The 27,568-nt window shown below is 35.9% G+C and overlaps 1 protein-coding gene across 5 annotated transcripts in view; it reads left to right on the top strand.

Moving 5' to 3' along the window:
* The window catches only part of LOC121411297 (disks large-associated protein 4-like), a 51,553-nt gene extending 24,286 nt beyond the window's left edge, over positions 1-27,267 (top strand). For 4 of the 5 annotated variants that reach the window (XM_041603947.1, XM_041603946.1, XM_041603948.1 and 1 more), the window contains 4 exons: positions 4,213-6,307; positions 9,513-9,604; positions 10,697-10,855; positions 23,101-27,267. In XM_041603947.1, coding sequence (XP_041459881.1) covers positions 4,336-6,307; positions 9,513-9,604; positions 10,697-10,855; positions 23,101-23,364 — 2,487 coding nt within the window. In that variant the 5' untranslated portion in view covers positions 4,213-4,335 and the 3' untranslated portion in view covers positions 23,365-27,267. Of the gene's footprint in view, positions 1-3,520; positions 3,780-4,212; positions 6,308-9,512; positions 9,605-10,696; positions 10,856-23,100 lie in introns of those variants that run through there. The other variant, XM_041603949.1, reaches the window with a different exon arrangement.
* The last annotated feature ends 301 nt before the right edge of the window (positions 27,268-27,568 follow it).

Genomic DNA, 27,568 nt, shown 5'->3' with positions numbered 1-27,568 from the left:
TATACCATTAATTCAATTATAGAAAACATAGGCCTAATTAATAATGATAATATGTTTAAACATAAATATTGTGTTATTGGGCTGCATATATTGATTTATGCCAATGTATATTGGTTTTGCTTTCTGATAACTGTTGATGACCTACATCCAAACTGCTCCTAACAATTAGTACTGTTACAAATGCAATTCATTATTATGCATTCATCATTTTTCATTCATTTTCTGAAGTGGGGTCATTTAGTGTGAAGCTTGCCTCTTCAGTTTGGAAGTTAACAATAAAATTTGACCCCATCCTGTTTGCTGTATTCACCAGCTTTTATCATAATCAAGGGCAACAATCACATAATCATAAGTAGGCTTTGCTGCATACATTTCTCCAAAACCCCCAAAATACACTTTTCAAGATTTTGTTTAAAAGCTGGTTGCTTAAATTTGCTTTTAGACATATTCTCCACACATGTATTTGTGAATGTTGCATTATGGGATATGTAAAAGTGCCCCCACTATGGACTTTAAAATTGTGGGAGAGAGAAATCACTCGTTTAGTCTAGAGTACATGTACTGTCCAGTATCTATGTGACCCAAAGAAAATGCCCCTCCAAATAGTAATAATAATTTAAAGAACAATAAATGAATAATTTAATAGATAGATAAATAAAAAAAATCACACACACTTATAAACGATAAAAAAATCATAATTAAATTCACAAATCATATTATATTGATTTTATATTATGATCATTAGCAAATTACAAGGATTCCAGGCTTTAGTTTTGAATTTTTTCATACATATCATATTTTTATTTGATTGTTTTTCACCTGTCAGCTATGTTTGTTCAAATTTTTTATTTCATATCTTTCGATCATGTACCAGTAGGCTTGTCATTGACATTAGATGTGTTCAGATTTGTACACAATGAACTGTACATGTATATAATTTTTTTCGTACCCATACAAGTCCTTGTGCCTTATGCCTGGTCTTATCTAAAAACTGGACATTCATTGTCCAGCATTCAACAGCTACTGTTTAGATAGGGACTCAGCTGCTATTGTGTGATTGCCAATTTGAACAAGTGCTTCAGTCCCAAAAGAAAGACGGGTCAGAGGGGTGCCATGCTATGATCGCAGTCAGAGCTGGCAATCAAAATCTCCCCTAGGAACAGTGAAGTTTCTTTCACTATAAATATACAATAAAATAGGAAAGGAAAATCTACTGCTAGCTGACCTGTAAAGCTCTGTTGGTTTGAATAAAAATGGGTAGTTCCCGGGGGGGGGGGGGGGCACTCAGTATATAATGCATAGTGGGTATGTGCCGCGGAGGGGACCCCATTTTCACACTCAAATTTCCGTTCCAAGGCATAGCATTTTTGCCTTGTTGAGAAAAAGAACAAAGAAAGCCGCTCCAAGGCATAGCATTTTCTTCTTATCGAGAAAAAAGAAGAGAGAAATCCGCTCCAAAGCTTCGCATATTTTTCGTTACGCCGCTCCGATCGCATTGAATGAGCCGCAATTTTGGTGAAAAGCGGCCGCAGAGCTCCCCCGGCGGAGGCCGCGCTAGCTGCATCATGCACACATGACCGTTCCATAGGGATGCATACGCACTCACACGCTGGCGATCCGTTCCAAGGACCCCCGTTTTCACAAACATTTGTCGTTCCGAGGACCCTCCTTTTTACAATAAGCCCGCTCCAAGGCCCCCGTTTTTTGTCTCGCCCGCGGCACACCCCCACCACTTTTTTGGTCGAGCCCCCCCCCCCCCCCGGGGGTAGTTCCCACAGTCTTGCTTGTCATGTAGGGCTACATACATGTACATGTAGGCCTACAGTATGCATGGATATTAATATTTCACTTTTTTCAGCTACATCGTGTGTAGAAGGTGAATTTTTTTTTTGGGGGGGGGGTATTGGAGTAGAAAATTGCTTGGACCAGGTAGGCTTTACATACACATGTATCTTATTCAACCTTATCAGATCTTGAGATCTTAGCCCAACCATCTAACCCTCAACCCTAAAAGTCCTGTGAAATTTTGCAATAAACTATACAAAATGACTTTGGAGATCATGAGTCAAATGTCAGCTCATCCAATAATCTGTCCCAGTACAAGATGTGGTTGGTAGGCAAGGCATTTTAACAAATTACTTTGTGAAAGCAGAGTGAAGTGTACATGTAGGCGACACTTTCTTAATTAGAGTTTCATGAGAGGCCCGGGGGGGCCACTTACATTGACGAGTGGATACCATGCGCGACCAAAAAAACACGTAAAAAGGATGTCTTTTTCACGATAGGGCACGTTACGTACGTAACGTGATAAGGGTGTCAAAAACACAAAAATAATGAAAAAAGGGTATCTATTTCACTAGGAAAATTACGTGTTTAGGGTCGAATTTGCGGGGATGATAAAACAAAATTAAAATGTTTTATAAAGGATGTCCATTTTTCCCCAACACTTCGTGTTTAGAGTCCGATTTGCGAGAGGTGTAGAAGGTGGGGTCGTACTAAACCAAACAAGGTAAAGCCGACGACCGAAGGACCCGTAACAATAAAACATTCCTGTACTTGTTTAGGGGTTCATTTCAGGGAATATTTTCCAAGATTATCGTTTTGTTTCCAATACTTGTTAAGGGTAGGGTTTGACAACCCAATACTTGTTAAGGGGTGCATTTTCAGAATATGGAAATTACGTGTTTAGGGTGCTTTTCGATACCTCATGGTCGCGCATGGTATCCACTCGTGAATGGAAGTGGCCCCCCCGGGATGAGAGGTCATCAGTTGACGGAAAGAGGAAAGGGCTTCCCTGGGGAAACTGAAAGATATCAGTCTTCATAGAAGACATGCTGATAGTGCGTAACTTTAAACGATACTGCTTGCATTTGTTAGAGATAACAGAGCCTTTAGAAGTGTGTACAGAATAAAGAAATATAGTTTATATGTTGCATCTCTACAAATATTAGATAAATTACTGCATTTGAGTAATTCCATTTATTCATAGTCACAAAAATTGCATTTTATGTACACTAAATGAAAAAATGGGTTTTATTCTCCACTTTGCTTGTAATGTCAAATCAATTCACTGTATCTGAACCACCGTGTCGGTGAACTTTTTCTGTCATATAGAGCTGCATGAGAAACAGGTTTTTGGAAGTTGTAAGTGTATTTCATCATAATCCAGGGTCCAGTTATGGAGCTGAGCAATTGATTGTGATGTTGATTTTATACACAATAATCCATGCAATCAATTGTAGAACTCAGCTCAATAATCAATAACTAAGCTTTATGTAACAAAACTGCCCAGGTCCTCCATGATCAAGATCTACCTGACCTCCAGACTACCCTTCTCTTTCCTGGGATCTTGTGACTGGGTCATGTGTACGATCTGTTGACAGCCCTGCTGCTTGCAGCCCTTCTTTCAGTGGTTGGTGACCATTTAAAAGGCTGCTGAAATCAATAAACATTCTTTAACCCGCAGTTTGAGTTTCTGCATGAGTGCTCATACTGTAAGCCAGACTTGGAGCTACAACGCTTCTTAAAACGCTGGTAACAGTTGAGCTGAGCTGCGAATTGAATTACGAAGACGGCTCATATCATCTTGACATCTTGTGTCATCCTGGCTATAATTCTGGAATATTTGCTCGGCTTCAGGTAGCTCATCTATAGTACCTCTTCAGCAGCCTGTTGATATTGCTGGATGTCTTTTATATCAATCTTGTATCTTGGGAGGAAAGTTCACGAATGTCATGTATTGCACTTGTGGATGCTTTTGGCTTTCCCTACTGAATAGTGTATGTATTTGAAACTCTCTCAGCTGTTGACATTATTGATTACTTGTGGTTTTGTTAAAAGTTCCTTCCTGTTGTTGTGGACTGTGTGGGAATTGGGTACAAGATAGATGGAACCCATGCAAACATGCACAGTATATACATACACCAAAATCTCAAGTGTTCTACTGTATCTATGTCTGAGGATTTGAATAATTCATCCAGTAATGTCAGGGATTCATTATTTTCATGGAAGAAGTAAAGGAGGAACATTCTCATTTTGTGCTGGTATTTTTGATAGTCCTACATGTCCGTGGTATTTTTAAAATTATTATACCTCTTGTAATCGGTTTCTACGTTCATTGATTTTTCATTAATTTCTAGAAATCTTTTTCCTTTTTTTTAAAGTACTGCTTTGTTGAATAATCATTTCATGTCTCTTTTTGTCTGCATACAGAATATCAAACTATGGAGATGACTTTTGCTTGGATGATACAAACACAATGCTGATTGTTGACAGAACTGTAGAACAGCAATAATCAGCAAAATACAGCGAAAGTGGTGTTACCGGACAAGTAGAATGGCTCAACCACCCCGGCGTGTTAAATCAGCGACTGAGTCTAGAAGAAGAAATATGGAATCTTCTACAAATGGGAATTCTATCAATGGCACAGCCTCTGGGAGGGCTGCTACATCTCCTTATAGCCAGTCAATATCTAGTGTTTCTAAAGGTGGACATGGAAGTAGTGAGATTACGAGACGGGTGTCTCAAAAGGACAAACCAGCAATTCCTGCAAAACCACCACTAAGTAAAGTACCACCCCCAAAACATAATGGCAAAAGTAATGGAACTTCACCTACTGCAACAACATTGAACAGCAAAACTCAAACTAGTGCAGCAAGTAGCGAAAAGCGGGAAGGAGAAAACAGGGTAAATGGTGGTAGCCAAGTTAGAAAGACTAGTGATGTAAATGGAGAGGCAAGACCCTCAAGTGGTAAAAGTAGATACTGTCTTGAGATTACCTTAGAGAAGAAGGTGTCCACACCAACAGTTAGAAGAAAGCAGGCAGAAAGAGAGGCTGCCAACTCTATAGCTTCAAGCTCTGAAGAGAGCTCACCTTCACAATCACCTTCCAAGTCAGTGCACTTTAAGAGTTCGCGAAGCAATAGTGCAAGTAGTACAGACTCTAGGGATAGATTGAGGTTTGGAGGCATCCCAGGGAGCTTACCCCGCTATCAGTGCCATACCATCAGTAGTGCAGACAAGATCCAAAGGACCAAGTCTGCTTCAGGTAAAGCTGGGACAGGAATGGAGGCTCATAGTGAAACACAACTCAATGGATCTTCCAATGGCACTTCTGTGGTGGAGCCCATCCGAAGAGGGCGGGCAAGAAGCGTGGGACCGATACGCAGGGTACGTTCCAATGAGATGATGCCCCCTAAAAGAGATCTTAGTCCATCTCCAAAGTCTGGAAAAATCTCTCAGGTTCGCAGTAAAAGTGTAGAGCGATCTAAAAATCGACAGAGCTTTGGTGGCTTCGTGCAGAGACAGAGGCAGGCTTGGGAAGAGCGAGTGACAACAGTGACCAAAAGAGCACCGCTGAGTAATTTGGCTGAAAAGAATGTAAATAGAAGAAGCTTAGATCCAAACCATGCTCCAAAGATCATGCAAAAGTCAAGCTCAGTTACTCAGCGTAAGAACATGCTCTTTAGTAAAGGAGCAAATATACAGAAAGTAAAGTCAACCATAGATGGGAACCAAGTGAATAAACCAACTTCCCCAACGTCAATCCAAAACAAGTCAGATGCTAGCCAACAAGTGCCTAAAACGAAGTCTTCTAGCAATGACTCTGACTTCCACACCTCCACCAAGGCTGAAATGAATGGACAAGTTGGAAGCAAAGCATATGCTCAGGGTGATAATGTAGCTAGCTCTGATCAAAAGAGAACTTCCATTGTGGATAACCCACCTGATAAACCATCCGTCTTGCAGGAGATTGCTCCTGCACCAAGCAGTAAACCTAATGCTCCAAACAGTCTACCAGTCAAACCTGTTTATCAAAACGCAGATCTTAGCCACAGGGTATCAACAGCAAAAGAAAATAACATAGGAATGCTTGTGACTGATTTGGATGCACTGGATGTTAATGGTACAGATGAAATAGACAATGGAAAAAGTCACTTGTTTATTGATGAGGAAACCTTGGGAATAAAACCAGAGTGTCTCAGACTCAAACCACAAACAAGCGATACCCAAGGAGAGTATAGTGAAATCCTAGGACTCGCGGATCCCAAGGAAATCAACAAACTTAACAGTGAGACTCTCCATAATCTGAAAAAAGTGGATAACACATTTCTTGAGGTTGAGAAAAAGAAAGACACTGTAGTGGACAAAGCAAAAGAGCAAGAAAAGGCAGGAATCTGCAATGGAGAAGATGTGGGTGAAAAAGATGGACATTATTTCTTGAAGGTTGTCAATGAAGAACAGTCTAGGATTGAATCACTCTGTCGAAAGGTGGAACATGATCTGGAAAGTGACATGTCTGATGAAGGTATGTATTTGTTCAATACTCATCTTTTATCCTGTATTACACTTTTTAAAATTTGTGAGTTGTTAATAGGTCCATCAATACTATTCAGATTCACAAGTTATTTTTGATGTATCAAACACACATGTACATAGTTAATGTGTCTGTCAAATCTAGAGTTGCTTCACAGTTGACAGCTCCTATGAAAGTTTTAGATCAAAATAATTGGTGGCAATTTAAAGCTTAATGATATAAGTTTCATGATCATAACATTACTGCTGGTAGTGCTGTTTTACTTGTACTAGAATTTATCTCTTAGTCTTGGTATCTCAATAAGTTTTTTTTTATTATGTGCATGTAGAAAACCAAGTTGAAATGTTTTCCTTTTTGCTGATGTACATACATGTACTGAACACATAATACTGCACGCGGTATGTCTGGTATTGTGCCACGTGGAACTGCTGATTCACAATGTTTAAAGGTATACATCAGGCATCTACATGCTAGCTCTGATACAGTTTAGTGTCATTTTACAAAGTTTATCCTGTGATTTGACATAAACAATGTTGTGGGTGAGATGGAAATGATCATTTCGGACTATCATATTCATTCCACATGATATTTAGGAAGAACATCATGAAACAAATGTCCCATTGAAAGGATCGCTCTTCAAATGCCTTCACATTCACAGTACATCACCGTTTTCAATTCCAGCATCTGCCAGTCTTTCTCTATCACGATACATTTTCTTTCCGTATTCTTTTTCACAACTAGAACTAAATCTTATCTTTATTTTTTTAAATGTAATAAAGACATAATCAGAGGTACCATTTGCATTTGGGTCTAAATTCCTGAAAGTTTTTTTTTCTTGTATTATGAAGAGACTGTTTAGGCTCTGACAGCAATCGTTCTGAAATTTTTAGGCTTTGACCGTTATGTATTTCAATATTGTACTTATCTCCTATATGGAATATCAGATAGCATTCACACACTGAATAACCTTAGTCCAGGCACCATTTCATAAAGCTCTTTGTAAGTTAAGAGCGACTTTAAGAATGACTGGTGAACCTAGTTACGCGCTAAACCATCGCCAATGAACATTTTCGTGTATACCAGGCCACAAGAAAGGATCACCAGTCGTTCTTAAAGTCGCTCTTAACTTACAAACAGCTTTATAAAACAACCTTCAGGTATATGAAACTAGTATACTGTGGTATGTACTGACTTAATGTACACTTCCATGTACATCCTACTACTATTTAGGTTGAAAAGTGAAAACCATAAGCAATACACTTTGTAGTCAGCCTGTTGTGCTGATTAAATTAACCACTTATACCACCATCCTTGATCTTGTGCTTTACATACAATGTCAATTAAGCATGGTATGATGATGATTAATATGCATGGATTATGATCCCTTCAACAGCCCTAGTAGCCTAAACATTATATACATTGAGTGAACCATTCATAAAAGATGGTATTAAAAACAAGCACCGTTTTAAAGGACAAGTCCACCCCCAACAAAAACTTGATTTAAATAAAAAGAGAAAAATTCAAAAAGCATAACACTGAAAATTTCATCAAAATCGGATGTAAAATAAGAAAGTTATGGCATTTTAAAGTTTCGTTTATTTTCAACAAAATAGTTCTATGAACGAGCCAGTTACATCCAAATGAGAGAGTTGATGACATCACTCACTCACTATTTCTTTTGTATTTTATTATAAGAAATATGACATATTTTTATTTTCTCATCATTGTCATGTGAAATGAAGTTTCATTCCTCCCAGAACACGTGGAATTCTATTATTTTAACATTTTGTGCTTCAGGCAAGGAGGTCCTAATCGTCAAATTTGTAAAAATTGAAATATTGTATAATTTAAACAATAAAAAACAAGAAATAGTGAGTGGGTGACATCATCGACTCTCTCATTTGGATGTAACTGGCTCGTTCATATAACTATTTTGTTGAAAATAAGAGAAACTGAAATGTCATAACTTTCTTATTTTACATCCGATTTTGATAAAATTTTCAGCATTGTGCTTGTCTGATTTTTCTCTATTGATTCAAATCAACATTTTTTTGAGGTGGACTTGACCTCTAATGATTAAAAGACAAAAAAATATTCATGTATATTGTAAACATGAAAAAAAGAGAAAAGGAGGCTCAAAGCACCTTCAAGAAAGGAAAAATTGTGTAGAAATTGATTAAAGAACATTTTCAACTTTACTTTATTATTCCTCATTATGTGATCGTAGGGGTGAAGGTGTTGTACTTTAATAGTCAATTCATACATGTACATGTAAAAGATGTTGATGTTGGTTGTTTCAAACATTCAATATTCACCAGTATGTGTACATACATGTATATCCACTCATGACTACAAGGGCTGGCTTTTACATGGCCATCAGCAATATGGCGAAATTGGCAATAACAAGAATATTACATTTTGAGAGAGAATCTATCATCATACACCAACATTTGTTGTAACATGCAGAGTCCGTACTCCACAAAATCTTATGCCTTCAAGCTGTGTAGTGACTGTAGATACTGGGTAGTACAGTTCTAATGGCTCATTTTAGACACTGCATTTTTGCTTGAATATTCTCTCTTGATATTTTTTACTCTCACCTATTTACCTTTATTTAAAGACAGTGCCCTTTTGAATTTATGAAGCATATATATATATCCAGCCTACATGTGTGTTGTCCTTTGATATGATTTAATTTGTCTTTTACTGTCGGCCCACATACAGGACTCACAATCAATGTGCATTACAAAAGCGAATACATTATAGCTTACAGTTACAGTACCACATGTACAGTAGGTACATGTACATCTGGACATGTACATGTACAATATACCACATACAAGCAAATCTCAAAATTAGGAATGCAGGGCAGGGCACATAATATTATTTCAAACAAGTCCATCCAAGCACAGACTACAAGCATACAGTATATTATATATTTATGTCAAACCTTTTTAATTAATATCACAACATCACATCATAGGTATGGTGGTTTAATATGCTTGCATTCTGTACATGTAGTATTCCATAGTTACAGTTTACTCAAATTAGAAATTCTTGTAGATGTAGGCCTACATGTAAATGTCTCTTTTGTATAACAGAATTGAATGATACACCATAATAATGATTTAATTGTGAATGTCTGATTTAAATGATGATATAGATATTTTCTTCTATCGTTTATTTTTTTTTACAGCGGGTGGAATATGTCGAGCATTCCTTGGTAAAGCCAATCTCTTAACCAGCAAGAAGTTCAAGCAATTCAGAGGGCTTTGTGAACAGAACATTGTAAGATAACAGATTGATATTAAACTTTTGTTATGTTTAGATTTAGAGAAGCTTGAGAGAAATATATAACAGTATGAAAGAATAGCAAAAATTGTACGTTTACTTATTTATTCATTTATTTATTTATCATATGTGATGTGAGTAGCTTTCCTACCACTTTCAGTTGTGTACATATATAGAGCTATGTAATTTTTTTTATTCAAAAGATAAATATTTTTGATACAATATTATTAACTCTAGCTTTTTTCTGTTTAGAATAGTTTTTTTTTCTTCTAATCATGGAGTGTTATTGATGGATATTATTATTTGTTTTTCTGAAAGCTATATTAAAACCTATTCACTTACAGTATTGGTTTATGAGCTCTGATATGTATAAAATCAGCGATATAGCTGCATTATCCTCAGTCATAACAGTCTATGATGAATTGGTCTGATCTACCAAGGTATCATTTTTATCATGAGAAAGCTGCATCCGTTTATCATGAATCTCTTTTCGATCCGGAATTCTGATTGTGTGTATCCAGGAAGAGGTTCCTTAGAAAGGAAACATTATCGCAAGCAACAAAAGAGTTTGCAGTATCAGTTTGCATTTCAAATGATATCAGCATTGATTTGGCAACCCAGTAATACATCAAGCTTCGATACTTTCTTTATATACTTTCATACTTGGAATATAAAATTGCGTAAAGGCTTTGAGTGGAATAGTCTTAACTAACATTAAACAAGATTTATGAAATCTTATAATTATTAAAAAGAAAACATACTTTAGAAAATATTGTATTTTGTAGGTCTATGTTAAGAACTACAGTGTAATGCACTATCACAATTTTTTCCCTTTATGATTGCATAATAGTTCTCCAGATATTGATTTAATTCGAGTTCAAGTACAAGGTATAATTTTAAAATGTTCAGTTTGTATATTATGATAGATAATCTTAGCAATGCGAATCCATGTTTGTAAATATAGATTACCAGTACTCTATTATCTAGTATGTTGATATAACTTGAATATGTTATCAGTGAAGAGTATTTATATTTTATAGACAATTGCAGTATTTTCATTTATTTTTCTTTATTATTTGTTGTTAACAGACACCGTCTGAGGAGGCTGTGAAGAGCACATTGGCATCTGACCTGGCAGGCTTCTGGGACATGGTGATGATACAGGTAGATGACATCAACTCCAAGTTCATTGACATCGAGACTCTCAAAGACAACAACTGGAAAGTGACCGCTCCGGAAGTGACAAAGGTGAGAGGAAGTTTCTGAGTTGTGCTACATATTTTTAATCACTTTAGGCCATGAATTTATAGGCCTAAATCATTTTAGTATGTCAAAAGAAGGCATTAAAAAGTTTTTTTAATCACAGTAAAAAAAAAAAGATAAACATTTCTGGGGGGTATCTTTATTACAGTAGATGCAAAGAGTAAAAACTAAACAGGTTGATGCTTCCTTGCATCCTTACTGCTTTGCTTGGATCCCAGCTTTTTTTTTAATAAGACAGATCACTGACTGATTGAATATTCACCAATATATTATGCCAAGTATTTTCGTTTAGAATCATACATATTTCTATGAGTTTACATATTGGTTTTCAGAGGAAAGCTTGGTTGTTTTGGTTTTTAAATGCCACTGAAGTTCCAGCAAATCCTTTTGTGACGTGGAGGTGTGGATCTTGTATAACCTTTTCTGCACTAACGACCCTGAATGGCTCTTAAACAGTCCATAACCAATATATAAGATGGGATTTACTCACTTTGTGGAATTCCATCGGTTATTTGATCAGTCTGCATTCCAAAAGGCCCAATTTAAGGTGAATTTCCTTCCAGTTTTGGATCAGTGAAGAAAGGAGGATAATCGTGATTAAATGAAGGGATTCTGATTGACTCATGGATTGTATGACAAAGATAGGCCTTAAAATGTAATCTCTTTTCTTATCCTGTGTATTGTGTTTGATTTCAATTGCCTTGGTTTGTTATTTTCATTTTCTTTATAATTCGTGTTTCAATTAGGCAAACTATGAAAACAGAATGACAGAACTTAATGGAAAACTGTACACATAACATTTCAAGGTTTGAAATTCAGGCATTTCTTGTATATGTTTTCCTTCTCTGTTCGGGAAGCAACTAAATATATCTATTACTTTAGTTTCATCTTGGCATGGGTTCCGGAAGCAAGATCGGAAATGCTGCAATGACAGTTACATGTAATACCAGGAAAAGATATGCAGACAACACAATGTTTATGCTTTGAATAAATGGTACATTATCCTTATGAGTATAACCACACACACATACACTCATAACTGCAGAAATATGGGCTGTGTGTATATTTGATGTGAGCAAATGCAACAATCCATGGATGTAGTCATACCTTGCTCTGCATCTGGAGGAGTGATTGAGCTTGACATAAAAAGGTAGAACATATAGGCCAAGGTCTTCAAAACCAGCAATGAGTTTTGGTATTGTGCTTGAACTTACATGTATGGTAATTTACTTTGTGTATCAGTGGTGTATCAACTGAGTATTGATATCAAGGCCAGACTACAGTAGTGTATTCATTAAAGCTAAATTACAGTAGTTGCAGTAAAACACTGATTTCATGAGACAGTCTGTAAAACCAAGGTTAAGTATTAATACACCATCGTCAATTTCTTCCAGAATCCTTTGGCACATATTTTTTATTCATATAAACAGACACTTGGGTGGTCACTCATTATATTAGATTCTGTAAAAAGTCATTTTGAGATTGCTACCAAAACTGACATTTACCTTTAAGGCCTATGTACATCTGTGAACAAGATGTGTTGTGGTATTATAAGCCAGTCTTTTCATGTAGACCTATTAGCGGATAGTGACATGCTGATATTTAAATATTTCCTTCAAATACATTACTATTATTTTCTTCTTTTTTTTTCCTGGGGGGGGGGGTGTTTTTTGGAAAAAACAGGACGGATATTCTATTCCAATTGAATTGGTTTTTATAGAGAGAAAATTAGGCCTAGATTTGTATGACAATATTGTACAGTCTGAAAGTAATTAAAGTTTAGTGTACTGTATCAGAGTCTGGCACAGGCCTGTTGTTGGGATAATAGAAAACTACATTATAATGTGTGTAATCACAGATTTCTCTCTTTAGAATCAGTATGCAGAGTTAAAAAAAATCTATTCTGTGTTTGATAACTATCCACTGGTGTGGTCTGAACCACACCTCAAGCCAGACTATTTCAGTCCCATACCATTGAAAAGGAAGTAGTGTTAGCCACGTGCTATGCAGTACACAGGACTGTCAAATCAAATTATTGTTGAACTGTGAATGACCACTATGAGGGAGAAACGTTAGACTCCCGGTCATGCTGATTTCGGTTATATGTAGGCTAATACCATTTGTGGTATGCTAATAAATGTATCCCCATAGCCCTGTAAGAGGTGTCATCCTGTGAATATATTGTATAAAAGAGCTATATGTAGTCCAACGCATTTTGCATCTGACTAATGCTCTAGCACAGGCATACTAAACGTATGCACATTTACAGTGTAAGTTCAGCTAACAAGAGAAAACAAAAGAAATATTACATTCAGAATCCCTTTGAAAACATGTATTAGATTGAAAATTATTTGTAGAGCATAGTTTTTATAAGGGAGAATTAAAAAAGAAAGGAGTTGTTAAAATTAATTTCCAAAACTCTGCTGACAAAGAGCTTTTTTTCTATTTTTATTTTAGCATGTTCCAATGCCTGTACTTGAATCATTCTATTTGATGTGATTCCACAAACTCGAACCAAGAAGAGTAAAGACATATGGTATGCTACCGGCATGCAGGCTCAATGGAAAAGTGTCCCTCTAAAGAATGAGAGGTCGCGGGTTCGATCCCCGGCGGCAGATTCGTATCAAAGGCTTTTAAAAAATGGAAACCTGCCTTCTAGCTAGATGCTCAGCATTTAGATTGGGGAAGGCTGTAATAATTATGTTTGCTGGTAGAGCACATTTCTAAGTGAAGAGGATACCCTGTTCAAGTAAGATGTTATTACTAGGACTATTTTGTAATCTATAATCCCCCTTTTCCCCAATACTGGATCAATCATTACCAAGTTTCTACTATACATGAAAACCTACATTTTTCATTGCTTTAAAATCTGTCTTCAAATGTGTGGCATTCAAGGGCTGCTACCTTGTGCCAAAGGACACAGCTAAAACACATGGATCTTGATTTGATATCAATCCAGCCAAATATCACAGGATATTCTATTTAACTCTTGCAGACTTAGACATACGGAATTCATGCTAACATTACTATTAACTATCTCTTGGACTATAAATAGCAAGGTGGGGGAAATCATGATCCATGCTGCAATGTACGAGCAAAACAGGAAGTGATAATTTGAACAGGTTTCTACTGATGTATCCCAGCTTGCCCCTGCTGGATTTGGAGAAGGATGAACGAGGATCGGAGAAAGCCTCAAAATAGATTTAAGTTTTGAATGCACTCGGGTGTCTTTGCCACTGTGCAAGAAGTTGCCCCCAAGAACCACTCAAGCACATATTAATAATTAGATTAATGAATTAATAAAATTTAAGGTGGAAATGATAAGTTTTTGTCCAATGGTCTCAAGTCTTGTAAAAAAGTGTCTGCGGGGTCATTTCTAAGGATTTTATGGAATTAATTTTGAAAAAAGTGAATCTGTGGTTGTGAAGCATCAACTACTGTATTAAGAGATGAGATAAGAATCATTACAAGTGAATACATATTTGCTGCATAGAGCCTCAGAAAATTATATGGTTGGACATCTTTGGAAATCTTTTGAACATAATTTGTTGAACTATTTTTATTTTTGTAGATATGTAATTTACCACCCTTCTTGGACCTTCTAAACCAAGCATTGTTTTAGAATCATATGATAATTTTACAGAAATTATCTCATTTTTATCCCTACATGTATATCTACCAGTAGTTAACCAAAAGTCTTAAGGAAATGCATTGATATACATTTAGTCACCAAGTGTGTGCTAAATGTCCCAAGAATAAGGTCTCTTTTGTCCCATTTTGATCATAAGAACAAAGGACCTTCTTGTATCAAACCAATGAGATCTATTTAGCTTGCCCAAATGGAAAAAAAGCATCCCAATCAGCACCAGATAGTATGTTGTAAAATGGTGCCAGTTACATGTAGCTCTTTCGAGGTATCAATCCTTGGTTAAAATTTATATTTTGGGGTGTCAAGTGTAGGGCGTGTGTGATGTAGTAATGTATATTTAGACAAACCACTAGCCTTGGCAGTGCATTAGAGGGGTTTGCAATTTACAATGCCAAAATATTTAGCCTGATTTCCAGGAATGTTGGGGGTGTCTCACTCGCCATGGATTATTTTCATTTACTCATTATTTTCAAGTTATAAAATCTTAAAGCACCCTGAAGCTATTTTTTAAATGATACATTGGTAGTTAATATTATAGCCATAATATAACTAACCAATGCAGAATTGGCTTACAAAATAATCCTGCGTTGCTGTGAAGTGAGGCTACTTGCCAGAGGTCACTTTACAAGCTCATCGTAAATTACAAACCTTACCTCATTCATTAATTATCTGATTCATCACGTTAGTCTCTGCTACCTTCATATTTTGGATGAGATGCACGTTTAAACAGCTTTTAGGGTTATACTGTACATGTAGTGGTTTTGTCGCCTCCAGTTATAAAACTTATAAACCGGATTTATCAAGATTTTGTTACCCAAAAAACTCTAAAAATAATTCTAGAAAATGTAGAAATATTCTTAAATTTGGCATGACCTCGTGCTCACCGTCTTGTTATGTTTTGTTTAAAACAGAAGACACATTACCTGCATGTGATTGAACTTATGATACTATGCTGTTTTGTGAAAATTTTAAGATTGGAAAACTATTTTCAAATGGATTTTTTGTATTGATAACCTTTTTCCCCTTTCATGATGATGTCAGATAAGATCATGATAGATTAAATGTACTATTAGAGTCATTATCTGTCCGCATTGTTCATTTTCATAGAAATTATAAAGTACACATGAACTGAGGTTAGGTATCACATTGATATACATGTACATGTAGTTTGTGAGGATCTTGGATAAAGAAAGTATGTGTAAAGGTCTGTGGTTTTTTCATATAGCTCTGACTGCTGTGCATTTGCTGGCTGTGTAGTTCAATCTCATAGAAAGTCGGAGTGAAACTACATGTTCAAGTACATTTCTACTCCACCCATTTTTAAGTGGACAAATTAAAGGGAAACTAAAAATAAATGTAAATACCAGTAAAATAATTGTGATTTTGTATTTGAATGATTTAGAATCTATTCTGGTTCAACTTTTATTTTTATTTTCACTTTTATAATTGAAGATGATCTTGGATTAAAGTAACCAGTCTCTTGTATATTCACCAATGGGACCTTGCACAGTGGATGTGGCTGAGCAATACAATAATTTTCCAAATTCCAAGAACATTCATATAAATTACTGATTTTCACTGTATAGACATCCAGAGGCCAAAGCAAAATGTTTGAAGCCAAACTTCGATGTTCCTATCGCTGTCGTGGTCAGTTCTTTTTAAATGGATCTTCTAGTGAAAACATAGCGGATATTCAAAGAGACCAGGATGATAGAATTGAAGTGTAGTCATGTCTAGCAGGTCTTCTGCCCCTTGCGTGATGCATGGGTAATGCTGGTAATGCGGGGACACCAGTTTGGTTGCAGTTGACCTCATTTTCTTGATGAAAGTCTGCTTTATTCAGGTAATTTATGAGCCGTGAACCAGTGTCAAGTATCAGTCAAATCTGGGTCAGAGGAGGTACAAATACCATCCACCAACAGCCTGTTCAGATGGAGTTCATTTTTTAATGGAATATTGGATGATCATCGTGTAGTCAGTGTCTTGCACATTACATTTGTTATTAAAGAATTATGTTGTTTTGATGATTCTGTGATGGTAATTGGTCACTTATCATTGTATAGGCCCTAATCATAGATTCACAATAAATTCTACATGGTTATGGTCTGGTATCAATTGAAATGGCGTTAAACAGGATTTAGGACCTTCTCTCTCTGCATTCATTGTGGTTACCAAAGTTGATTATTTTTAATTTGTTTATGAAATTAATTTCAACAATATCAGTCATAGTATCAACCAAATTACTTTTGCTAGAGCAATACAGTGTTCTAGGAGGATCCATGATGTATGTAAAGTGACACCAAAGAAACTTATTCTAAACCAACGGATGGAATGTCATGGGAAATAAGGTAAAAGGTTTGGTTGGTCTAGTGTTGGGTTCAACGGTGTGACTGTAGTGCTCACAAGGATGTGTTGGGATGTCTGGGTTGTCTGGTATCAAAACCTGAAGGTGGAACCTTGAAGCCAAGGTGGAGAGATAGAAGAGTATGTGATTTAATATCACCAGTGTTGCTCTTAAACATGCTGGATGGAGAGGTTAATTGTCTGGTGACATTGGGGTTTATAATTCTCATCTGTCTCACACCTAAAGTGCAATACCTGGATTACTTCTGCTGGTAGGAAGGATTTCATGTGCTAATGATAATCTTCTATTATTTTAAATAGCAAATTTATTGAGGAATTATTATTTTCATCCCGTGACAGCCTTGATGCTGGTTTTAATACCTGGACAGGATTTGCTGGTAGGATGATCTATCCATGGAGCTAACAGAGATAGCTCTATGATCTATCCATTGTTGTTTAACTTCTCTGCGTATGTGTAGTAAGTCATGGCAGCCATGATTTTATGTGAACAAAAGTTTATCATTGAGATTCTCATGAAAATTGAGATGGAAAGTTAATTGGTAAACTAGTGAATAGAATCATTCATCACCAGATCTTTCACAAAGATCTCTGCATCAATTGTCAGTATTGGAATGGTCTGTTCAATTCCAAATGTGATTCTGTTTTCTATTATTACTCGTAAGGGTTGAACTCAAAGTGAACTTATTATGCTCACTGTCGTGCAAGCAAAAACAACCCAACTATCACCTCAGCTACACAGGTCTATTGTAATGATGAAACACTACCATGACACTTCGATTGAAAAGAATGTATATTGCTCGCAGAGCAGGTGTATGCGAATGAGGTGTGCATATGGCTGTGAAAATATGCAAGCTCAAAGCAGTCTATTCAGAAATTTATTCATATGTCTATGTATGATGTGTGCATTTCCATTGTGACCCATTGTCCACAAGATCACCATGAAGCCATTTTTTTTTTTCAGGAATATTTAATGTTTATCAAATCAGAACAATATTTGTGAACACTTTTCTAACTGTCCTGTTTGTAATACAGTAAATAACTTTCATAGCACCCCAATAACAGCTCTCCTTTAATACCCTTGAACTTTGTGAAATGTAGACTGAAGAATTCAGTTTGCCAGGTATGCAGGGCCTTGTTTTTGATGGATTGCAATTTAATGAAAGAAGTTTTCTGATTGTTTCCTGGTCAGTGTTTTGAATTAAATGTGCATGCAAAATGATCTTATTTGGCATTTACTACTAAAATATTGCTAACCAAATCATTATGGAGCCCTGATATGATCTGTGTTGAGGTGAAACTGCACTGCCACATCATTTGCCATCAGAACATATACTATAGGCCTTGATTGTAAAATAGTCTTTATCAGAGTGTTGTACCCCTTTAATAGATAATCATACTTCTTGTTTTATATTCTGCAAAATCCTTTTTACAGAGTATTTGATTTTAATTGTGTCTCATGGTTAAAAGCTTTTGACAACAAGTTTTGCCAACTTTTTGCATAAAGAGATCGCTAAAGCCTGATCTATCTAACAAGATGCATGTACTATTGCTGCAGCCTTGTACATGTATAATCATAAAGATGAGGTGCAATATATATTGAACATGTAAACAAGAGGATAGATTACTATGAAAACATGAGAAAATCAATAATGTGTGCTTTAATAGACATTGTCCCCGATGCGTGAAGGTTCATTCCACATTGCCAGAAGCTGTTATTAAAAATCAATTGCTTTAGTTTCTTCTCTGTATTGAAGTGATAATATAATTCTATCATGATGCAGACTGAACGAGTTGTAGACAAAGTCTGGTAGGATCTTCAGTAAACTATAGATGGGTTTTAGGATAAAGCAATTAAATTAACAATTAGTTTGTTTTGTTTGTGTTTAATAGGGCCTTAGACATGGGTTTTTATCTTGCTTTGCTATTACTGTATCTAAAAAGAATATTCCATGAACAAGTATATTTTGATAAATTTAAAGTACATGTAGGCCTACTTGTTTGTCACATGAAAGAACAATGTTGCAGGAGTCACATATGATATGCAAAATAGGATCATGCTCACTCAAATTAGACTGTCTCTTCTTGACAAAAATAGTGGATGATATCTGGTCAGCTGATTGTTTTGAATACATGTGAGATCATACGTTTGAAATTACTTCTAGTCACATGTTAGGTATTGGATTTAATTCATTGTGACACGTCTGAAAGGATGCTCTCATTGAAATCATTATAGGTCTGCAGTTACATTTACTATAGTCTGGGCGTGGAGTCGAAGCATGATTTTGCCTGGCCCTGAGCAATCATAAAGTACATGCAGCCTAAGATTAGCTTGCCTGAGCATGTTATTATCAAAGTGATGAAGTGATATCCACCCAAGCTGTGAAGTGTTTCTAGCAAATGATAGTAAAAAAAGAAGGGCTCAATATATACAACACGGATTTGGGGGGGGGAGGATGTCCCCTTTTTTAAAGGATTATTTAAAAACTCTTTATCCATGCGCTTACTTGTTCATATTTTTTTGTGAATTCCCCCCCCCCCTCCCTCCTCAGTAGCCACAAAATTGTCATTGCCCCAAGTAATACAGAAAGTTTTTAGAACATTTCAAAATCTTTATGCATTTTGCAACCAAGTATTCATCCATCTCTCTATTCTGTCCATGTGTGAGCATTAGTGCCATGATAGGACAGCCAATGAATAGCCTAATTCAAATAATTTTTAAGGTAGAGAGCAAGAGATTCCATTAAAATCCATGATAACTGGATTCATTCATCAACTCGCATGGTAAACTGTCCTAAACATGCAAATAGGCTCAAGATACATGTATTGCCCTGTGTCGTATATTCAAGAAGCTACTTGTCCCCCGCTGCTGCTTATGCAGTAAGAAAATTAAGTTTGCTAGAATCATGTGAGCATCAATTGTGGATGACGCATTTTTGACATTCCGAGGATGTCCTGGAATGGTGAATTTCGTTTCTCTGCATTATGACATGGGGGATATCCCATATATGCAGGAGGTTAAGGGGGTAAGAAAGGAGGAGTTGGTTCAAAGAAGGGGGTCACATTTAATGATGCAATGAAAGAAACAAAACAAAGAAATTGATGCTATGCTCAGCTGGTATAACAGTGTATCGGTACTTCTGTAGTGTGTTTCTATAGTACTCTTTTATATAGCACTCCATGTTATCGTCATATTCATGGTAACTGCTTTTTTAGTTGGAATATCAAATATCATAATAGAAAAAAGTAAGTACATGTAGGCCAACTCTTAAAATCAAAAGACAGTTTCACTTTCAAGGCTCTTGTAGAAATATTTAAGCTCACTAATCGGCTGTTTCTTTAGGTTAATTTTATTAGGCCATTATAAGTTTTGTAAACTTTATTACATTGGAGTACAAGAACTCCATTGTACAACTTGAATCTTGTAAAATCCAAGTATCGATCCTTTCAACATATTTGTACATATGTACAGTACATGCCATAATGATAAAACAATATGTTCTTCAATATAAGTGCTACTAGTAGATACAGAGCTTGATGATTGCATCATGTTCAAAGTGTGGTCTTGAATATTACTAATTGAAATACCACCCATGATCTGTGTCCATTGTATGATAGGAATTTCATAACAAACATGGATATATGTGTCTGTAAACATTATAACTTCAATTGATATGCCTATTGCTGTGCCGTCCATAAGACATGGATCTCCATGTACATGTTTCTCTAAGATCATGTTCCTATCTGCATCTCCATCTTCAATGGAAATGAATGACTTGCCTGTCACTGCACATGTATGCATCTTAGAGTTCATGTTTAGCTACGCTTGACATTTGTGATGAATCATTTCATCCTTCGCTGCTTTAGATGTTGGGCATCCAACCAAACCGGTGTTTGTCGCTTCACTCCACAGATTTTATTGTGTGTCTAGCTAGAGATGGGGGAGTGAAGGGGCCCCTTGGAGATATTGATTGTAATATGTCTGCAGCTTGTGTATACCTTTCTTTTTCTTTTTACATCTACAGTAGATGTGCAGGTACTATCTTCAGTATGCTTCTCGGAGGACAGCCCACATGCTAAACATGCTAATGCATTTTCTTAGCTAATGTTACACGTTGTGTATATACTAGGCTCGATACTGATATCATTTGTTTGCCTCAAGAAACTTATGATCTTCGACACTTCTTTGTATTTTAATATATAGGACTAGTGAATTTTGAAACATCTTGAAGATAAGATTGATCTGAAAAATTTTTTTTTTGAAAGATATATACTTCTAGGTCTACATTACATAAATCTATTCGATGATATTACATTAATTTTGCTACTAGTATCATGCCACTGACTGTATGACAATTTCATACTGCCTCCTTCCTTCACTGATGCAAGTTTTACACTGCCCTTTAAGTTGTATGCAGTTGATAGTCATCTAAATATTAACTCATGCCCCTCCCAAAAAACATTAATTCAGTGAATGTTTCAAACCCTTGTAGTATCATTTCTTGCAATGAATGCGACTTGACCTTTCTACAGCCTGCCCTCCTTCATTTATTATTTCTGATCCAAATGGGGCCAACCTGGAAAATATCCACGGTCCTTTGATGAAATCTTGTGCATTTTCTCTGTCCTTCAGTATTATGCTAATCAATCAGGGACGGGAAAAAATCAAGTGAGAGAGATGCAACACTTCAAGATTCCTGGCCCCTTTTTGACCTTCTCTATTTCCCTCTAACTTCACGTTGTTGTAACAACTTTATTACCACTTGATCATTTCATGACTTCCTTATACCCCGCGTTGGGAGTTTACGCTAAGTTCATTCTAACGAAATTGCCTTCATTATTCTGCTATTTGTGGATGCGCCGGGTTGGCATGTGTGCACTAGTAGGAGCAGGGAGGAGGAACAAATGGCGATAGATGAGCATCTTAACGAGGAATGTCAGATTTGTTCCTCCGTGCTCTCTATCCTCACTGATGACTGTAATAGCAATGCAAGTACAGTCATTGCTCAGTAATTGGAATATCTTGCCTGGCAAGACACATGGGGCAATTTAGAATTTATGTTATTGTCGATTAGGTTGTGTTTTTTGCTCTTGGAAATAGATTGTCATCATAACATTCCTTTGATTGTGCTGTTAGATTGGCTGCATCAGTTTCTCTAGTCTCCTAAATGATTCTTGATTTAGTTCCTGTTTAGTGTGATTGATAGTTATTATATTTTTTGTTTGATTTGAATCTCAGGATCAGGTTTCATAGAATGGAAAGGGTCAACTGATACAAATACCTCACCCTTATTCAGCTCAGTGTTTATTGTCATTTTTATATCAAGACAAAACATATTCAATGTGATTTTTATTCTACTGGACATATGGTTGTAAATTTTAATCCCTGACATTTTAAAATGTAAATGAACCTTGTGTAATTTGATAATAATACTTAATCATTTTTTTTTAAATGATGTAATAATATCAATGGGGAATTTATGTTTTCACATTAATATCACAATCGCTTTGATATTGTATTTTTGGTGCACAGTGCAAGCAATTTTTGCCGTACATCAACTTTCAGATATAATTTTAAAGATAAATTCCAGTTCTGGTAACGATCTCAAAATGACTTTTTACAGAATCTAATATAATGACCACCCAAGTGTCTGTTTGTATGAATAAAAAAATATGTACCAAAGGATTCTGGAAGAAATTGCGTAATTGCTTAGAAATAAGCGCGGATTCGGTCACTTCCGTCGGGTCTTTATTCCAGCAATAATAATACACTGTCCCACGTGTGCCTATCTGTGTTGGCGATCTTCAGTGTGATCGTATTTCAGCTTAGATTTTATGATTTCACAAATTCAGTTTATGTAACTGTACCAGATCTAGATCCACGATGACATAGTCATACTTAACCTTGGTTTTACAGACTTTCTCACGAAATTAGTGTTTTACTGCAACTACTATCATTTAGCTTTAAAATCTAATAGTGTATTTCATCATCATGGTGATGTTTCATAGACTTAAAAATTAATTTCTTTAGAGAAATGGGTTATGCAAGTTGGAAGACATGTCAGGGTGTTTTTGAGACCATTTTGTTCTCTCTCAGTCTGTCTGTCAATTATTTCACTACCTGACTAAATTTTTTAAGTAGCTTTGCTTGCCTCATTTCAATGTTCCTAATTTTAAAAGCTTTATGATAATCTAATTTAACCGCTTGTTATCCTTGCAGCCAACTCCTCGAAAGACCCCAGCTAAGCGAGGCTACGGTCGTCAGGTGAGCCGGGACAAGGATGACAAGGCCGTACAAGGTGCGAAAGACTCTAATAAGAAGGATGAAAAGGAGAGCCGGGCAGCCAAGTTGAGGGCAGCAAGGGAGGAGGCTCGGAAACGACTGATTGCAGCCAAGAAGCAGGCAGCAAGGCAGAGGATTCGATCCAACAGCAGCGAGACTGAGGTAGAGATCTTCACAGCTAGTGGGCAACAACAGTCATGAAATGATAGGATGGAGAGCAGGATTTAGACCAAGATCTCATTTCACTCATCCAAGATCAGACTTCCATCCATACTGTTTATATAATAAGCCATTTTGTAGGAATTTCAATTCATGGAGCACACGTTGAAGAGAAAGCATTCTTAGGATTCTATAAGTATTAACCTACAGTAAAACATGTCCAATCAGAATCTAATGTATGTACATAAAAGTGTGTGGTGGTGATGACCCTTGTTCTTGATACCATGATCATCCAATGCCAGAAACTTGCCATTTCCACGAGAATCAATTAGAAACTGTTTTTTCCATGAAGGAATTTTAAAAAAGATTCCTCTGAGATAATTGCAACAGAGGTAGGCTTGATTAAGTAGTCAAAACCCTTTGAAAATTACCAAAAAGCATAGGAAGATCATTTGATTATATAATTGATAATGAGCAAAAAAAAGGAGGTTTGCATTGGTTGATTACTTACAAACAATGAAGTAACTCCTTATATAATAGAAAAACACAACAGAATTAGGGAATCTTCCACCACAGTACTGGTATGTGTATTATGCAGTGAAGAAAATGTAGTATTGGTCACATTGACTGAAATAGAAGATACCTTACTTCCATGATGTCATTTCAAAAGTGTGGAAGGAAACATGTCCTGTCTATTGTTGAGCTCATTTTCAAGATTCGGGAAGAAGAACAGACGTACCATTCCTTTATTAAGTACTGGAGAGGATTCCTAGAAAACGGTTTATTTCCGCTTTTTGTATCAAAAGGTCTCCATGTCATTGTGGTCTGACATTTCATTAAAATCAATCAAATGGTGGAAGTGATGACAAGAATTAAAAAGAAAATCTTCAGATTTTCATTCCACAGAATACATGTACATAAGTTCTATATCAACTTCATGAAACCTTTTACCAATTCAGTAGAAGTGTGTATGAAATGATAAACGTACATATATTTGGACATGAAAGATTATATTCTCGTTTATACCTTTATCAACATGAAGTCCAAGGGATGATGATGTTTTATTAGACTTTTTTTTTAAGAATTCAATTTTGCACAGCTTGAGCAGTCAATGTTAAATGCTCCTTTCTGAATCGTCCCTATGTAAATTACTAATGTTCCTTCCATTCTTTTCTACATTTTAGATATTTTTTTTACTGGTTTTATCCTTGGTATTTATTTGTATAATTGAAAAAAAAAATTGATAGAGTAAGAGGGCAGTGGTCAAAGTGGATGAATGTCTTCTGAATACAAATATTCTTAAGTATGAGAAAGTGATGTAGGAATATACTTTGACATATCCAACTCTTTTCAGAAATTAATGTAGTATTTAACCGAAAATGACTCCCAAATAGTGATATTTTTGTGTGAACATTGACCACCCAAAATAAGACAGTTGTCCTTTCAAACATACGATGTTGTTTGGAAGGAATGGTGTAGGCCTATATTTACATCTAACATGTTTGAAATAGGAAATTACTGTATTGGTCACCAATCCTTAAAACAAGAATGGTTAACAACAACAATTCAAAACATCCGATCTAAAGGAACCACTCTTTATTTGACTTCCTGTCGGCTATCAAAAACCTTGTAGTTGATAAGTGAGATGTGAACATAAGCCTTACTCTGAAGACTCTAATCTATGAATTGTTAATTATATCTCCAACCTCTCTCACTTTAGTTGAGAAAAAAATACATTTTACACAGTGATTAGCAGATATATGACATGTAGGATTAAAGAAACATTCCTCCCATTGTTTGAGAGCTACATTGCATTCAGTGTCTGTAAATGAATCAAGACAGTATTGTATTAATATGTCCATCTGAGCTAGTTCAATATCTTTATCCAGTGCTTGCTTCAAATGTGAGAGATTTGTTTACCCGTTGTGGCATAATGCATGTAAAGTGCATGGCCTTTACTGTGCCTTACTTAGATAGTAGAACATGCAATGCTGCTAATGTGTGCCAACTAAACATAAAGCATACCAGATTAGTGCAGACATGATGAAAAACTAATGTTTTCATAAACATGGAGATGTGAAGCTTTTTGCTTATTTTGGCAGAGGGTGTTTAAGTATTACCCATGCAAATGCATGAATCATTCAACTTTATCAAAACTTACAAGGCTTTGCTTTGCTTTTCAAATTAAAGCACTGTTATTCACATGTTTTACAAGTATGAGGGAGATATCAAAGAGGGCAAACTTTGCTCAAACTTTTTTATGCTATTCTCCTACACTGTACTGGGTATGAATGATTTCTTTGGATATAACCAGTAAAGATATGTGCTCTCAGTATGTTGCAGTGTTTTTTCATAAAAAAGGGGTTGCTACTATTTTCAGTAAGCAGAGCTTGTGTATCTTTATTAATATATGACTAAATTCAAATTAACAGTAATAGTATGTTGTGCTGTCATCTATTACCTCACACTCTTCAAAAATCCATTAATTTAGTGACCATTCTTTATTGTGCTATTCTTTGATTTAATGCATTTTCAACCATGGGCAACTCTTAAGGGTGACATTTTTGTGAAGTGGTTACCTTGACAACTGACCAACATGCCAGCATTCCTAAGTTAAATATTTTTAAGTAGGTCAAAAGGCATATTGACCTTGATCTTTTGCATTGAATATCAACATATATATAGTTGCATTTTTTTGGAATATGATCATTTAACTTGGCTTTTTGAATATGACATTTGTCTGGAGACTTGGTGTTGACATAAGCCTTAGAAATAAGAGTCAGAAGGTTACAGGGCATTTAGAAAAGTTGTTATTTTTATAGGAAAATGGGACTCGAATAGTATTAGCAATCGCAAGAGAATTACCTTGCTGTAGTGCTGCTTTTGGATAAGAAAATCTATTATTGCAAGAGCAATAGCAGCAGTATTAAATTAGTGCTTTTCAAAGACAGATAATTTCATACTTCATGATAAATCTGCCACTTGGCTTCAAGATAATATGTTTAGCCTCCTACTATGTATCATACAAAGAAAACAAGACATTTGTAACATAACACAGGATTAAAATAAACAGCTGTTGATAATTTTTTCTCTTCCTCTAATAGGGTCGATGGTCTGGTGAAGGTTTTTGTGGGGTAGACAATGATTTTGTTGGACAGTATATTGTTTAATCATTCATTACCAAATTTAATCATACATAATAAATCTGTGTTTTTAAAAACTTTGTATAATCAATGAAAGGGGTAAATTAGGATTAGTGTCTTGCCATCTAGATTATGCAGTTCCAATGAGAAATAACCAGTATTGACAGAACTTTGCTTTTCAAGGACATGAGACATATGCTTGTATTAATGGCAGGCGATGTACGTTCACATTTTGTCAGCTTTCTGTGCAAAGGAGGCCTGAAAAGGGTTGACTGTTGAATCTAAATGAGAGGCTTGTAACAATTGGCCTTTTACCTGATTAGGATTAGGATTTATGTGGGCTTATCAGAGGGGCACAAATGTTGCACCATTAATATATGATATAGCAAAATATGAACTTCCCAACAAAAGCATTGTCAAATGGAATATATAATTTGTTGGGTGAGAAAGACAAGAAATAAGATATTCTCCAACGATACCACAAGGGTAACACACACTGCTGCTGTGTAAAGTATAGTTGGCTGCTGTAAAAAGAAAAAAAATCACAGGTAGACTGGGCAGGAATGAACCCACAACCTCTGGATTACTAGACCAGCGTCATAACCTCTAGACCACCGGGTGCCCTAAGTGATGCAGGTTCAAACTATCCCGTAGATTGGATATGAAATCAAATGGAATAATCTATTTGCTTGGTGATAAATACAAGAAATAATACATTCATTTTGTCCTTAACGATACTGCAATCATTGACCTTGTGGTATATTTCATAAATGTGCCCCTACTGTCCATCTCACCCTTTAAGGCTCCTTTAACAAAAACTTGATCAGTCCAAGTAGACTTGATGAAGTTGGCCAAGTATTGGATATTTCTTGACAATCCTTTTTAATCATAACTGTTTGTCATGAACTTGTCTGTCCTATTCCTCTTGTGTATACCAATCTTGAAAGTTACATCGTAGCATTGTTTGTAAGACACTGTGCTCTACGCTTTTAATGTACAGGATGTAATGTCAAACTAAATTCTATCAATGTATATCTTGTAACATAATCTACTTGCACATTTTGTACGTATACAGACACCTGTACTCGCATACCAACAATCAC

This window comes from Lytechinus variegatus, chromosome 3 (genome assembly GCF_018143015.1).
Source record: "Lytechinus variegatus isolate NC3 chromosome 3, Lvar_3.0, whole genome shotgun sequence".
NCBI classification, from domain to species: Eukaryota; Metazoa; Echinodermata; class Echinoidea; order Temnopleuroida; family Toxopneustidae; genus Lytechinus; species Lytechinus variegatus.
Note: the sequence above shows the minus strand (reverse complement) of the source record. Positions and strands in the feature narration are given on the sequence as shown.